This window comes from Chionomys nivalis, chromosome 15 (assembly GCF_950005125.1).
Source record: "Chionomys nivalis chromosome 15, mChiNiv1.1, whole genome shotgun sequence".
Taxonomy (NCBI): Eukaryota; Metazoa; Chordata; class Mammalia; order Rodentia; family Cricetidae; genus Chionomys; species Chionomys nivalis.
The window spans coordinates 36644598-36661180 of record NC_080100.1 but is presented as its reverse complement, the minus strand read 5'-3'; the positions used below and the strand labels follow the sequence as shown (position 1 = coordinate 36661180).

Below are 16583 nucleotides of genomic sequence, written 5' to 3'. Positions count from 1 at the left end.
GAGCCCAGAGGGAATTTACACAGGTGCAAGGAATGGTTTAACTTTTCAAGGGAAACAAAATATTTGTCAATCACCTTCAACACTAATAGCTTTACATTCTTTGTGGTTTCACCTTCAGATCATAGCAGCCTTTTGAGCCCCCATGTCTGTACAAAACTGGGTTTTCAATGGTTGATGGATAAATAGCAATTGCTGAATGAAAGACCATGTGGGATGAGAAATATGAGATGCACCAGCCAATCTCTTTCCACAGCAGGAAGTTGTACGGTGCTCAGAGGTACTGAATTGTTAGAGGAACCCTTATCAAATTGTTTGGCCCTAACTATTCAGCAGTGGGAATGATTGGCAAAGGGGGTGTTAGAAGTGAAATTAATGAGCTATCAGAAGTACTGTGAACTACATTTGTAAAGTTCTGCATTAAAGTGTTTTATTTACATCTCGAAGATTGGAGTTAGACTAATTCACCATGTGAGGAGCAACCTATTGGAGCACAGGGTGTGCTGGGGAACCAGAGACAAGAGGTTTAGCAGCAGCATCTTTGAAACAGGCTCTGGAGTAGACAATTTGTCCTGTGCTTCGTTCTGGTAGGATACAGGATTGCCCATATCATTTATGATCAACCAAAGCCACACAATTATGCTTATAATCTACTTGGTCCATTCTGCCGGGCCTGTAGTGGGCCATCGATGTTATTGTTAGTGTGCAGTGTTGATGCAGACTGAGGCAGTTGCCTACAGTTTCAAGAAGTGCATTCATAGAATATGAGAAGGACAGTGGACACCGGGATACGAACTTTTTCCTTCTTCATTTTTGCTCTCCTTTAAATCTTTTTCCTCTGCTTTCGTCAATAACCGAGCTATTTTGTTACAGACTCAAATAAGTTCTATTAATGGCAAAATCCAACCTAAGCTTGATCTTCGAGTCTACAAACCAAGCAATTTAACACATTAACTGACATATATTTTGCATTTTAAATTTAATTACGGCCCTAATGTTTTGATTGCCTTTAATATGATAAGGATAAAGAGTGAATTGAGAAGGCTTTAATAGCATAAGATGTTGTCATGATGGCTGGCATTATTGCATTGTTCTGCAGGTTTTCAAAATAATAAACTCTTTGAGGCATTTATACTATTATCCCAGTTATCATTGCTAAAGTGAAGACATGCCCCAAAATCTTAGAAGATGTAAGAAGATAAATAGTAGACTTAAATTAGGGAGAAAAGTGCATTTTGACAAAACACTTTCAGTATCTTATTACTATGCATTTCTATTATATCCTCAGAGGAATGTACCCAAGCATTTAACATACACACTTCTTTTTCCTTTCCATTGATTGATTGACGTATGTAGGGTCTCACTATGTAATCCAGGTTGTCCTTGAACTCACTGCCATCATTTTGCCTCATCCTCCCCAGGGCTGAGATTGTGGACATGCAATCAAAATGACCACTCAATCAAAATGACAATTTTCTTTATTTTCTAAGTTTCTGTGAATGTGCGAGCATTTCTGTGTATGAGTGTGATGAATGTGTACATGTATGTACAGGTCCTGTGTACACAGGCAGAGACCAGATAGCATCTGGCCCTCCTCTGTCACTGTCTGCATCATTCCATTAGTCACAAACTTGACTGTTGGCTGACAACTTTAGGAATCCCTCGTCTCCCTTCCCCCACAGTGCTGTGCTTACAGGAGGCAATGAGCCAAGCCTAGCTTTATTTAAATATGGCTGCTGGAATCCAAACTCAGGTCCTCGTTCTTGCATAGCAAGTCATATCCATTGAGCCATCTCTCCTGTCCCAATTTTCTCTTCTTGGTCTTCTTAGGCACTGTGTTCCTTAAAACTTTTAATGCTTAAAGAAATTATAAATGAGGAAAAAACAGTCACTGAGACTTGCTAGGCTACTATATTGTAAAACAAACAGTTGGTAATAAATTATTTTTGTAAGTAAAAATAAAATAAAATAAGCCATGTGATGTTGGGCATTGAGCAAATCTTTGAAAAAATAAACATTTGATTGTATAATTATACTCCTATCTCACTGTTTATGATATGTAATACCTGCTTTAAAATATGTAAAGTAGGAATAGGTTAATAATGAAAATGATTATCCCACACTATAAGACATCAGATTCCTGCTAGAAAGTGGTCAAGGAAGTTCTGGATCATTTCTCAGTGTGCTCTTAAGGAAAGAGAATGTCAGAAAGCGATATTTAAATTATAAGCTAATTGAAGTCAGGCAAAACCGACATCATTTCCAAGAGAAAAAAGCTAAGCCATTAGTGTGGATGGTGTTTCCGTGTAACACGGCCCTAGATAAAAAGAACCAGAGATAAAGCAATGAATTCTTCCTGCCTTCTTGAAGAGAACTTACGGTTTCAACTAGTTGTGGACTTTAGGCCCAGTGGTTCTCACCTTGTCCTCGAAGCCCTAATCATTTTCCTCTAGGTATTGAAAAGGACAGAGGTGAGAACTCTGTTCCAATGTATCACAAAATGAAAACTTTCTGAACTGTTAAGTCTTGGTGGAGGGTGGTAAGCAGGAGGTAGCAGGAGGGTGGTGGCAGGCTTGGAAAAAGAGAGGAGCTGATTTTTCTAGGAGACACCTAGCGTGTGTTTTCTAGCACATTCTGAGGGAAGAAATGTATAACTAGCTGACGAGCGTGAATGAAGCCTACTCTCCTACTCTCTGTGCTCTGCGATCAGCAGCTACGCCATTTAAGGTGTCATTTGGAAGGCAAGGCAGATTCATGAAAACAAAACAAAAATATCACATGGCATGAGAGTTTTCGTCTTTATTTTTTTTTTTTTTTTAAATCCTAGACAGGAAAGGAGACAGACAGCTGATATTGAGACACCAGCATAAATACCCACTCCGCTTACACGTCAGTCCTTTGAAATACGTATTTTGCTTGTCAGTCTTGGCTCCTTAGCAAACTGTTTTCAGTCCCCACCCTTACTATTCTCTGAGCTGGCTAAGGTGACAGAGCCACATGGCTGGATGGTTACAAGATGTGTTTCTGGGGGTACCCTTTACCAGGGAGCGTCACTAAATCATTCTGAAGCTTTGCAGTAGAAAACATTTGAATAGTTTATCACAGCTACGGAGGGGAAAAGCACCTCACCACATCCATAGTTTTGTTTCAGGAAAACCAAGTCAAGAGAACAGACCTTAAGCTTTGTGTGTGGCCTTCTGGCACGTTGAATGCTTCAGTTTGGGTTTCGTAGAGAGGTTTCTCTGTTGAAATGTGTTCCCTCCTGTGTGGTCTCCCAGACCCTGTGTCACCTTTCCCCCAATTCCCTCAATTCAGGGGTTTTCCCAACCTTGGGTCAAAAAGGAAATGTTGTCTCCAGATACTGTGAAGTTGTGTCTAAACATGTATAAGGAGTCAGTTCCTGCAAGATCTCCTTCAAAGCAAAGACTGAACATTAGAAAGAGAAAGAATAGCAAGTCAATCCCTGCAGACACCAGAGGCCATGGCGTAGCAGAATATCATGTGGATGATTCACAGAATGATGTCTCCTAGCCATTGTCCTGAGTAGACCGAGGACCGAAGCCTTTTCAGCCCCTATTTCACGGTCAGGAAGAGCAAGGCTGAATGCACAGCTCTTTCCTGCTTGGCACTCACAGGATGTCAGAATTCAGTGTAACCGCCAGAGCCTGTGGTGTTTGCCCGGCTTGTGACATGTTTGCTTGTAGATGATGGATAGCATATTCAACGGCACACACAGACGCACAGAGAATATTTCCATGACTGCAGAAGTTCCCATCAAGGGCCATTATTCCAGAGACTCCAAAATTTATTCCTGTGGGGCTTCATAATAGTCTGAAGCCATTTAAGCAACCGGGAAACAAATTATTCAAGATAAAGCAGTGGAAGTTTTTGTTTGTTTGTTTATTTGGGTTCTTACCCAGCTACACAGCACTTCCCATGTCTTGGGATTCCAAGGCCTATTAATATGTCAAAAAGCACCTGAGAGACCAACATAGGTCTATGACTGCTTATTTTGCCATATAAGGAATATTAATAAAGAAATTCTGGCTAAAATATATAGTCATTTTAAAGACATGATAAAAAAATAATCTCTCTCTCACACACACAGAAAGCATAACTCCAGGAAAAAGGCAAGTTAGCCAAAGGCATATGAAGTTTTTCAGCACTTCACCGCATGGTCCATAATTACTCCTACTTTGACAAGGACCCATGAACTCTGCTGGACAAGCTCCAGGTTTCTGGGAAAGCAGTGACCTCTGCCATTTGCCAAGCATGTACTGTCTCTGAACCTAGGTTCTTCAATCTTGGAGTGGGAGCGTGAGAGTACTATTAATGTAGCAGGACCCTAAGCATCAGCTCCTGTGTGTCCTTAGATCGTTGGACCCTAAGCATCAGCTCCTGTGTGTCCTTAGATCGTTGGACCCTAAGCATCAGCTCCTGTGTGCCCTTAGATTTTTGGACCCTAGCACCAGCTCCTCTGTGCCCTTAGATTTTGGGCACACAGTAGGCTCACAAAAAGTCTCCTGTGTTGAATTAAACTTTTAGTCTAACAGGCCATTCTATCGCAGGCAGACCTTTAAGGGGATCGCCCTCGCTAGCCGTAAATCTCCCACACAGACGAGCATTCTGGAGAAAACCCAAGAGAGCAGAGCCAGTGACGTTAAGAATAAATGAAGGGCCTGTCAAATAACAAACACTGAAAGAAGAGCCTGTTCCTAGAACACAGAGTGAGGGCACTTGCGGAGGCTCCTTCCCTCTGGGTACTTGGCCCTCTGCTCTTTCCTCCCTCGTGTGGGGAGCAGCAGACTCAGCCTGGTACTCGCTGCCCTGGGTGGCCACTTGTGACATCAGCTCTCTTGGAAAAATCCCTCTGCTTCATCAGTCTTTATTAAGTAAAATATTGTGATGTGTTTGTGTAATGAGGCCAAAATGTCTTCAAACATACATTCATACATTCAGCGTTGGACGACAGCACGCTTGCTTATGTTGTACAATAAATTCTCACTTTGTGCTTTTTCGTCAATGCGCACCCCTAATGAGGGTCTGAGCATACATGAGTGAAAGACTAAGGATTTGTGTTTTGAAGTTTATGTATCCACTTATTTGGTTTTTGAGGTTGTGCTTGTGTACATGTGCGCGTGTGTGCATGTTCATGTGTGCAGGTACATGTTAGTGTATATGAGAGACACACATGTGGAGGCCCGAGGACACGCTGGCATGTTACTCTTTAGGCATCATCCATCTGTTGTTTGGAGACATGACTCTTCAGTGGTCCGGCAGTCATTAAATACAATAGACTGGGTGGTTGGTGTGCTTTGAGGACCCAGGCTTCCCAATGCTGTGATTACAAGAATGCAGGCACCTCCACACCTGGATTTGGTTTGTTTGCTTGTTTTGTTTTTTTGAGACAGAGTTTCTCTGTGTAACAGTCCTAGTTGTCCTTGAACTAGCTCTGTAGACCAGACTGGCCTTGAACTCACAGAGATTCGCCTGCCTCTGCCTCCCAAGTACTGGGATTAAAGGCGTGTGCCCCCACCATCCAGCACGCCTGAATTTTTTACTGTGGGTTCCATGGATCAAATTCAGGCCCTTGGCCTTGTGAGGCAAGTGATTTTCTGGCTGATCCATCTCTCTCTAGCTTTATTGTTTCTGAGACAGAGCCTTCTGCCACCCAGGCTGGCCTTGAATACCACTCAGTAAACTACAACACTGAACTCCTGATTCTCCTGCCTCGGTCTCCCAAGTGCTAGGATTACAGGCATGGGCTACCACATCTGCTGTGATGGTTTAGTTTGGTTAGGTTGATTCAAAAATCAAGCCAGCTCTTAATTCTTTTTAAAATTGTATCTGTTTTTAGCCTACACATAAGACACTGTTTGTGTTTAAGATGCACAGTAAAAGTCATAATAGGAGTCTAAGGTGTGTAATCATTAGACCAAGGTAATTAATGTGTCTATCACTTTATATAGTTATTGCTTTGGCATTATTGTCTGTTTTAGCCAAAAATCTGGGCTATAAACCTCCTGATTTAACAATGCCTGTTTATGTTAATTAACTCTCCCCAGAACGCTATTTCTAGATCCAAAAGTAAATGCTCCTTCACTAGTTTCTCTATTGTTTAGTTTCATATTGCAGGGCACGGAGATCACCAGGAAGGCTGAGCCGGTTTTATTAAGTCCTGGTTGGGTGGTGTATGGCTGTTTTTATTTGCCGTTTAATTCTATTTTATCACTCTGTGTTTGTGCCTGATTACATGTTTTCTTAGTGATATTTTCATGACGTGAACACTATACCACATAGCTGGCACCATTTCAGATGTGCTTTGGACACTGGTTACATGTACGGGAGATGGAGAATCGTGTGTGTGTATATATCTATATCTATATCTATATCTATATATCTATATATATATATATGCAGAGTCCTGAAGTCATAGCACTTGAATTTGAATCCTCTTCCAAAATCTTCATAAACGTGTGATCATGTGTCTTTCTTGGGACTCCCTTTCCTCACCCAAATAGACATTAACTAGGAGATACTCACCTGAAATTTTTTGTACATGTGACATATATTAGTTTTGTTGTATATTGATTGCAACTATTTATAATTATGTGTTAACTTGTTTCAAATTTTTAAAAGTTTAATGAAATCTGTGGGTTTTTATTTATTTATTTGTGGTTGTGTGTGTGTGTGTGTATTTGTAACTAGAGATTGAACCCAGGACCTTGTGCATGCAAGGTAAGCGTGCTCCCAGTGAACTATTGGACTATGTCTCAGACCTTTAGATATATTTTTATTTTTGAGACAGGATCTTGCTAAGTTGCCCAGGCTATCCTTCAATTCACCCTGTAGTGCACCTGGGCACTGAATATTTGTTCCTTCTGCTTCAACTCTCTTAAGTAGCAGGGACTGTGGACCTGTGCCATCAGGTCCAGATGTGAAGTCTTACTTTAAGAAACAACAGGTAGATAGGCTTGGTGGGACATGGCTATTACCCCAGCATTAAGTAGGCAGAGGCAGGTGATTCTCAGTGAGTTCAAGGCTAGGCTGACTACATAGCAAGTTCCAGCCCAGTCAGAGTTACATGGTGAGACTATATCTAAGATGAAGAAGGAGGAGGAGGAAAAAAGGGGAAAAAAGGAAGGAGAGAGACAGAGAGAGGGGAGGAGGAGGAAGGAGTGATGGAGGGAAGGAGAAAGGAAGGAAGGAAAGAAGGAAGGAAGGAAAAATAACAGGAAAATAAAACATTATAAAAGCCTCCAGCACTGAAACTAAGAATAGATGATATCTCCCAAATTCCCACAGTCTGGAAGCAGTTACTGAATGAATTGTATTGTCAGGAGCTGAATCTGCCTAAGCTTAGTCTTCTAGAAGATAGTGCCCATCTCCCATTTAAGCGCCATGCATAAGAAGGTTTGCTTTTGACTCTCTTGGTTTCTGGATCTTTAGCTCAGAAATGAGAGTGGAAAACAGCATAGTAAAAACCACAGAGTTAAGGGAAAGATGACACAGGTGTAGAGAGAGGGAGCACTGCCATTTCTTTGGTCAACACATGTCACTGAGCCTGTCCCTCAGGTCCCCAGTAGCACTGGCTCAGGAGTCAGCACATCCTTCTCTTGGAAGAGGGGAGAGGTGGGATTCCATGTGGCCACAAGAATGGGTCTTACTTAGCTCAGGGTGACTAGGGTAGGTGAAAGGCATAGAGCACCTCCTTCCAAATCCAAGACACAAGAACAATGTGACACTAACTCCCACAGTAACTTGCAGCGGCTTATTCTGTCCGTCCCGGATGTTGCTGTGTTTGTTTCTTTCTGTAGTAGTCCCTAGTAGCAGACTGCTTTCCGCCATGGTGGGTTCATCATCATTAACCCATTATAAGTCTCGTCTCTCTGCTTCTTGTACAGCATGACTCATAGACATTGGTTTGGGGACTTGAGTGCTTGGGAACAAGCTGACAATCTAAGTGACACAGCCCTCAGTGAGGATTATGTCAAGGAAATATATGTGTAAAATAACTACATTCACTTAAGTTTTTAAAAACTGGCATGTGGCAATACATACCAGAAATCCTGGCACTCACAGGGACAGGGTGGGAGCATCAAAAATTAAAGATCATCCTCTATCTTTCAAGATAAGTATAATGGTATGATTAAACAAGATTGTTTGCAACTGGCTGAATCAAGAAATAGTCCACTGAGGTTTGGGACATCCTTTCCTCAGCTTATCCATGCTGCGAAAATACTTCAGAGTCTCAGGATCCAGTTTCTTATTTTCCTTCAGGAAGAATCTTGTATCAATTCTTGCATTTCCCTGCTTCTCCAAGACATGTCCCACAGACACCTTGCTCTTGTATTTCCCGTGTACTGGAGCTGACGTTGCTGTAGCAACAGCACCTCACAGGGTAACATTGCCCTGTAAGTACAGTGGCTGGAACACTTGTTGGTTGAAAAAGTTTCATGGGGATTTTATTAGTGGATGATGCAGCCCGATGTCATGTAGGGCTCCTGGCCCATCCAAGTCTTGAACACATGACCATAGAGATCACTTGCTGCTAATCACCTACAAATGTTAGCTAGCCCAGCGTACTCTACTCACAGAAGTCAGTGCTGTAGCTGGTTCTTTGCAAAGCCTCTCTGGCTAAGATCTGCAAGAAGAAGTCGAGAGTAAAGTGCAGGTCCAGAAATGAGAGCCCTTTCATACCAATAGCCTGTCCTTTGTGCCTAAAAAGCAACTTTGGCATTGGTTGGCAATCAAGGGTGTCCTCTTTAGACCAAGGGAGATGGACAATGGTTAAGATCCAGAAGACATGTTTTCAACCCAATGGCTGGCAAGGACATATTTATTCTGAAGAGAAACATGGAATTACTGTAATTCCCAATGGGATTTTCTTCCAATGGAACGTACCGTTTAGTATTGATCAAAAGTGGTCAGAGCATTATTGGAGACGCCTAACACTGGATTTGGTTTGTTTTTCAGACATGGAGATGACCTGATTGTGACTCCATTTGCTCAGGTAAGCACAGCTGGGAGTGTGCAGGCTTCTCACAGACTTCTGCATTTGATGTGGGGATTTTATTCTGATCTTTGATGTAACTTTACCACATACACGTGCATGGATGCAAACTGTTTGGCTGATTCAAATCATTGGATGGCAATGCTGGAGAATGTAAACCTTAGCCCCGCAGAAGTGCTTTGGGTAAGGCTGCTAGATCCAAGCGGTGTCTGTACTTCAAATAAAAAGTCAACTAAAGGAGATAGTACACAACCGGCCCTATTTCCCTAACTGGAATTAGCACCCGAAGGAGAAGACTGTACCATGGATTAGATTACGTCTGGTATAATTAGTACATGATCTGTGTTTGAAATTCAAGAATCCTGTTCAACCTGATACTTTATTTACTTCTTTTTTTCCCCACATGTGTTATTTGTTCAGAGATTTAGCTGAGTGCACATTTGTGATCTTCGTGCGTAAGAGACAAAAATGTTTCAAATCCGTGGCATAGATGTAGATGATAAAATGACCTAAAGTGTTTGGGAATGTGTCTAGAATGGCTGAGGATCAGTGGTTTTGTTGAGCAAGAATGGACCTCAAACATCTTGGATAGATCTAATTGTTAGAAAGAAGTCTACAGAATCTCTCCATGTTTTGTTCCAATGTACAAATCATAACAAGACTAGGAACTAACCAGCATCTAAACTCTTCTATGGTAAAGTTTTTGAACTTTCTCATAGAAGCTCCGAGGCTCCCTGACCCACAGAAAATGGTGCCAATTTTAATTTGTTTGTATAGTTTATTTTAGAATGATTCTTTTCTATGCTCAAATCTTTTGGTTTACTTCCTTAGACATGAAGCCTGGTGTTGGGAGGCACCCCCCTCCGATCTGCCCCTCATGCCCACTGCTCTTTCCTTCCCTTTGAACATAATAATGATTTAGCCGGAGTCCTTGGGGCTGTTGAACACAGGAGGTAAAGCTGTGCCGAAGCTAGCCGCTGTCTCTGCAGTCAGCCCCATTGTTTGTGACTTTCTTCTAAAACCTACACTCTGGATTCCTACTAACAAGCATCCAAAACCTGGGTCCCTGCAAACAAACATCCTTGTGTCCTTTAGATGCCTGAGGTATGCCTGCTCTGGAAAAAGCACAAGGGGAAGGAACAACTGCATCATTTCGTTTATGTCAACAAAACTACAACACCTAGATAGTTTCAAAGGGGAAAAAATACATTGGTTGTTAACATGATGGAGAATTATTGTTTCATTAGTAATAACATTACCAATACATGTTTAAGCTACATGTCCCTTTGCACCTAGTAACAGTTGTCTTGTGGCCAAATTCATTGAATACATGGGACCTCTCTAGGCAACGGGAGACATTGTCTCATTTCAGTTGCTTTATCAACTTTCATTTAAAAAAACAAATAAGCAATTTGTGTATTATCGGGATGAATTACATTCGTCTAGTTAGCTCTGTTCTTACTAGACAAAATTATGAAATCACCAAAAACTTTCTGACATATCAGAAAGAATCACTTCATATGCTTTTTAAAAAGTGTAACTTGGAGAGAGGTTTGATTTTCAATCCAAGTAGCTTTCTTTTTATCCTGTGAATAACTCTCCACTGATTTTTTTCCCCCTGATGTGAAGCCTAAGGAAGAATCTTTGCCCTCACAAGGACAGGCCACCACCTCCCTGCCCTGGCTCTCATAGTCTGTCTTCTACTGCTACCCACTGGCGTAAGCTGAGTATGGACTGCAAAAAAAACCTCCAGAAAATGATTTCCATTCCTTCACTAAAGCTGTTGAATGAAACCAACATTTTTCTATTTTTCTGCTAACTTCAGTGAATCCTATTAGTTAAGAAACGTTTGAAAGCACCCACAGAGCCTGAATTGTGTGTGTGAATATTCTCTCCCCTTGGCCAGTGAACAGTGTTTCCTGTAGGCTGTCACTAGTCACTGTTAAGATTGACATTCTTCTACACTCCCATGTTTGTTTAGTTAGCTGTTTGTTTGCTTGTGTGCTTGTTTGTTTTCCTTAAACAATTCTATGATTACTGGGAGTGGCCAAAGATAAAGCAATGAATTTAGTTTTCTAAGCCTGAGCCATCTGGAAGACAAATAAGGACCCTTTGCAAATAAGCATTAAAGAGGCAAGAAAATTCTAGGCACTACAGAGTATGGATTTCAGCGTCTGATGCTAGGGCTGAATTTATGTCAGAGTGCTGCCCTGGAGCAGAGGGGAATGCATGAACTTGAACCTTTACCCAGGGCCTGGAAAGCCCTGTCCATTTTATCCTCATTGTATGGCAAGGCTTGCTTCCCTCCTTGTGTCCTGAGAAACGAGTGGGTTTGAGGAAAAACTTAATGATATTTGTATGAGGAATGCCAGCGGCAATCACCCAGACCCAGGGCAGCATCGTATATGGCCAATTCATATGGAAGACTCCTCTTTACATTTCTGCCCCCATCAGATACATTACAGAGTGGGAGATATTATTAACATTTCAGTACAAAACATAGAAAGCAAGCTTTGTCTTCCCGCAAACCAAAACACCTCCAGGTGTCTTTAATGTCACTTACTATATCAGACGTCACAATCGCATAAGTGAAGGGACGGCCAAAAAATCAGCAGGCCAGGGACAGGCAGCCAGCGCCCGAGGGGGGCTTCTTCCCTCGCTTTCATTTTGGAATGTATCATACTGTATGTGTACTGAATATACAAGGCAGATTAATAATAATAAAATGAGCAGTTAAATGAAATGCTATCAGGGCTTCCAATGACGCTTGAGTGCCCTTCCCCCATTCCATGTGTTTTCCTCTTCAAAGAAATAGCCGTCATTGGAATTTTGTCTTGATTATGGTGATAGATACTTTTTGGCTCAACAACACTTTTATTTTTCTGGTTAAATTCTTCAACATCCAAAGATAGGAATTCTTAAAAAATTTACATGCTAAAAATGAAAGTAACAATTCAGTTTAATATCTTAAAACTTTCTATAGGCCAGGTGTGGAGAGTACCTTTCACCCCAGCAAACCAGGAGTGGAGCAGGCAGATCTCCGAATTGGAGGCCAGTGTGATCTTAGACAGTGAGCTTCCAGGAGAGCCAGGGCTGCACATTTCAAAACAAACCTCACTAGAGAAGAGGTTTTGTTCATGAACTAATGTTTTCCTTCATGGGCAAATGTTTTTGTTTGTTTCTTTCTTTCTTTCAAATAATCACAAACTATGAATTACCCTCAAAATGTTTTCCAGAGAAATGAAATACTTCAGTTACTGCTTATATTACCCAGTGGCCGAACATACTGGGCCTAAGTGTTCTGTAGTGGAGTAAAAAGTCTCAAAATTCAGAGGTTAAAATCTTAGTCTAGAAAAAGGGGAGTTGTTAACTGATGTGATAATTATATTTCAATGCTCTATTAACATGTTTGATATTCACATTTTAAAGCACAAATCAAGCCAGCGTGATTTCATGACCAGCTCATTAATCCATTTATTTCTGCATCATTCAGAATTTCATGCCTTATGAGAGACACTGTGGTCTGACGTCAGCAGCCAGCTATTCGGCTACTCTGTCACCAGCAGTGTGACCTTTTAGAGCTGTGTGTGATAATGAGCCAGGTTTTCCAGTGACTGGCTGGCTTCCTCGGAGGCACCAGGAACTCCTTCAGGGGGACTGCTGAAGGTCACCGCTGCGGAGCATAAACAGCTCCCTTTGGCTTGCACCAGTTCCCGTCAGCTTCCAAAAACAAATGCTTGAGGCACAGTGTGGCTTTCGTCTAGATCACTGTCCCATGAAGAAACTCAGGGCACAGTCCTCGAACCCCTAGGTCAATTAAAAATCTAAGAATTCTATGTGTTGTCACTGATAAGCATTTTACAGACTTCCCTTGTGCCGGGTAATTCAATGGAAGTTTCCATAATGGACATACAATCCCCAAATACTTCTTAGGCAATGTCATTGGCACTAAGCAGTGGTTTCCTTTAACCTTCCCAGCAGCACTGACATCTCTGTTTTACACACAAGAAAACTGGGGTACAGGCGGTGTCATAACTTGTCCAAGTGTGTGCATTTAATATATGACATACGCCAGGACATGTGAATTCTGTGTTCTTTAGAAACTCGGAGCTCTAATAAGCACTGAGGTCTTATCGGCACCTCTAATCTGAATAAAGACCCACCCCAGAGGAAAGTAGCTTGTTCTAGGAGAAAAGGAGGGTCAGTGGGCTCCTGTGACTTCTCTCCAGGACTCACTTCCACTCCTTAAGCATCTTCTATTTCTGATTAGAGTTAGAATAAAGAAGGGGTTATCAGAGGTGGGGCCATCTACTTCCGGCGTAGCCACATACGTGTGACTATATTGCATCCATGTATTGGTTTCTTCAATCCTATTGAACACTTTACTTTGTTCTGAGAAGTGTACAGAATAGTAGAGAGCACTTTGTCTAGAACACTGTGTTTTCTGTGATCAATGTCTTTCTGCAGACTTCTTATATTCCACAAAGTGCACAATTGCTGCAGAGGCAGAGTATCTGTGCACTAACTAGCTATATAAGTCCTCTATAAAGATGGAAAAGCAATGGAAGCATTTCGTAATCTGATGACCTGAGATCATAGGAATTTTCTAAGAGAATTCTCGACTAATTTTAATCACTAAACCTTAGACTGCCGTAGTGTTTTGTATTATAATATTTATAATCGCAATTTCTGGGGACATTGTGTGGATGACGACAGGATGCGGGGCTAGGGCTGCTACTGTTAACACAAGCAAAGCCAGTGAGAGGGGGTTTCTACAAAATTCTGGGAGTCTAACCTCCCTGGATTTGATATACCAGGACTAAAAACTTAACTAAGTTCTGGAAGATTCTGTAATGGTATATGAAACTGAGTTACAAGGAATATAAAATTTCTTCCTTACAAAGCATGTTTAGCTGCATTCCCACTGGCCCCGGCTCAAGAACTCTAAAGAATTCTCTTTTTTGTCCTAGGTCTTGGCCAGCCTGCGAACTGTCCGAAACAACTTTGCTGCATTAACTAATTTGCAAGAACGAGCACCCAGCAAGTAAGTTACCCCCTCTCCCTCCCCTTCTGCCTGAACCTTTCCTTGGTGTCTTCTCAACTTGAGGTGAACTCAATACATTAGACATCTCTGAACCACTGCCGTTGCCCAGCCCCATGCTCTGTGCCATACAATGCTGACTTCATTTTCTAGAATTACTTTGTGGCGACCCTCCCTGTGTTTGACCAGTGAATGAGTGATCCTTCTTGGCAGGAGCGCCCTCTGCCGGTGGGACCCGCAGTGCCTTCATAGGTTCTGCTCACTTGGAAGTTTGTTCACCTCTGCGTTCCCAGCTCCCATCCTCATACAGTGCAAACCCCGCAGATGCTGCCAGTAGTCAACTTCTAGGAAAGAATTTGCACGCCGAAGGTGCGCTTTGAGGAACCCATGTCTTTCTGGGGGCGTTTTCTGTGCAGTGCGGTCAGCTGTACCGTGTCATGCTGACCTCGGCAAGCTTCTTGGGCTTCTAGTACCGCGTAGGGACCGTCTCCTCACTTTTGTAAGATCTCAGCTCAGCCCAAAGACTGGAGCTATTGTTTGCCCCTCTCAAGCTTTTCCGTTGCAAATTTCATCTAAGGAATTCAGTTCTTTCATCTTAAAAAGGCCAATAAGAAACAAACTTCTGCTAAATTTCCTGCAGATGCTGTCACCTTGTTAAGCAGCATGTAAACACATGACAGTTGATCTGACACGTATGACAGGTATGAGGGCATCACACTGACCCTCCCGTCTCTGAAGAGAAGTCCCTTCTATACCACGCAGATTTGCAGGGCCACAGTGGATTTACCTGGAAAGAGGAAGTTTGAAAGTCAAAGCTAACCCTGGAAAGTACATCTAGCTTGCCTGACTGTATGCTACCCATGCCAACGGATGCCCACCAAACCAAACACGTATACAGCAGACTACAAGAAGAGCCAGCACGTTTGGAGAGTGCAGATGTGCACCTCGTCCACTGGTTAAAGTTCAACCAGATTCCTGGGGCATCATAATTCAGGAATCAAACTCCTGACCACTAGTTCTGTTCAGGGACAGCGGAGGGCACGTTGCATAACTTTAGAACAGCGGCTCTCAACCTCCCCAACATTGCAACCATTTAATATAGTTCCTTATGTTGTGGTGACCCCCAACCACTACATTATCTTCGTTGTTACTTAATAACTGCAGTTTTGCTACTGTTAGGAATTGTAATGTAAATAGTTTTGGAGGTAGGGGTGCCTACCAGAGGGGTTGTGACCCACAGGTTGAGAACAGTAGTTCTGGCCGGCTCTGAATTTACCTGATGAGCACCCCTAGCCACTGGAACATTTTCAAGTTCACCATCCCACTTAGAGGAGGGTATGGAGGGTATGTGCCTTTGTATTTTTACCAGAGAAGGACTTGAGGGATAACATGCCCTAGGTTTGACCCTGGGTGGGAGACCTGAGCTCATCACTGACATTTGTAGATACACTGTTAGCTTCTATCACCTTGCTCTCTTGCTATATATAGCCCAGAAGTGAAGTCTTGCTCATTCTTCACTAAATGATATACCTACCAATGTCCTCATGGATCTAATGGTCAATATTTATGGTTATGGGTTGCCAGGTTCCCACATGCAAGTCATAGAACTGATCCTAGAAAAAGATAAATAGTAAGGCAATAATTTTGCTTTCTAAAACTATAGAAAAGCGTAACATTTTCATTTGATATTCCCATGCCAAGGGAATACTTTCTAAGTTTCTACAGAACAAGGAGTGACTGAAAATTCTTATCAATATAAAACGTACTTGGATAAACTCTCGTCTACAGCAATGCCACCCTGAACAGGCTCTGCCACACGTACATAGTAAACCTTCAGCAAGAACATAACCACGCTGCGTAGACGAAGGCAGCTCTAAAACCTTGAACTATTGCTTTATAAAGTATTCACCACATTCACACTTCCACTTTTTATTTTATGATAAATAATACAGACACTAATCTTGCTACATTTTCAATCATACACAAAATTTAAATACAGAACATACATCAATAAACTTAAGAACAGCAGTGCAACGGGGTGCAATTGAGTGGAGCCAGTGGAAGCCTACATAATGTTAAGACTGTGTTCCCTGGGTGTCCTGCAGCTTGGCTTGGAGACACAGCCTACCAGCAGGGTAGAGGGAAGGGACTAGCCACAATGGGTTCATGCATGTGACTGCCTGGACCATTCTCCCTCCCTCTCCCCACCTATCTTTCCCTTATATGCACACATATGCACACACACACACACACACACACACTCCTAATAGTAAGATAGCAGAGCAGAGAGCAACTGAGTGTCGCAGTCCTCGAGTTCAAATCTCAGCTCTATACTCTGAAACTTTCAACTTCTCAAAACTTACTGCTTTGTCCTTAGCAAACCGCACACAATCAGCTCACCTGGCTTGAGGCTCGTCCTAAGGGCTAAGTGTCTCAACTCATTTGAAGTACACAGTGCAGAGCTTTGTAAATATTAATCACTAGAAAAAGCATGTGTATGCACATGCATGCACACACAGGAAAAGGGCCTGA

At 42.2% G+C, this 16583-nt stretch overlaps 1 protein-coding gene across 7 annotated transcripts in view; it reads left to right on the top strand.

Annotated features, from left to right (window-relative positions):
• Pde4d (phosphodiesterase 4D) overlaps positions 1 to 16583 on the top strand; it is an 821324-nt gene that overhangs the window by 629358 nt on the left and 175383 nt on the right. For 5 of the 7 annotated variants that reach the window (XM_057790013.1, XM_057790014.1, XM_057790016.1 and 2 more), the window contains exons 3-4: positions 8974 to 9010; positions 13981 to 14054. In XM_057790013.1, the coding sequence (XP_057645996.1) occupies positions 8974 to 9010; positions 13981 to 14054 (111 nt within the window). Of the gene's footprint in view, positions 1 to 8591; positions 8865 to 8973; positions 9011 to 13980; positions 14055 to 16583 lie in introns of those variants that run through there. The other 2 variants (XM_057790018.1, XM_057790023.1) reach the window with 2 other exon arrangements.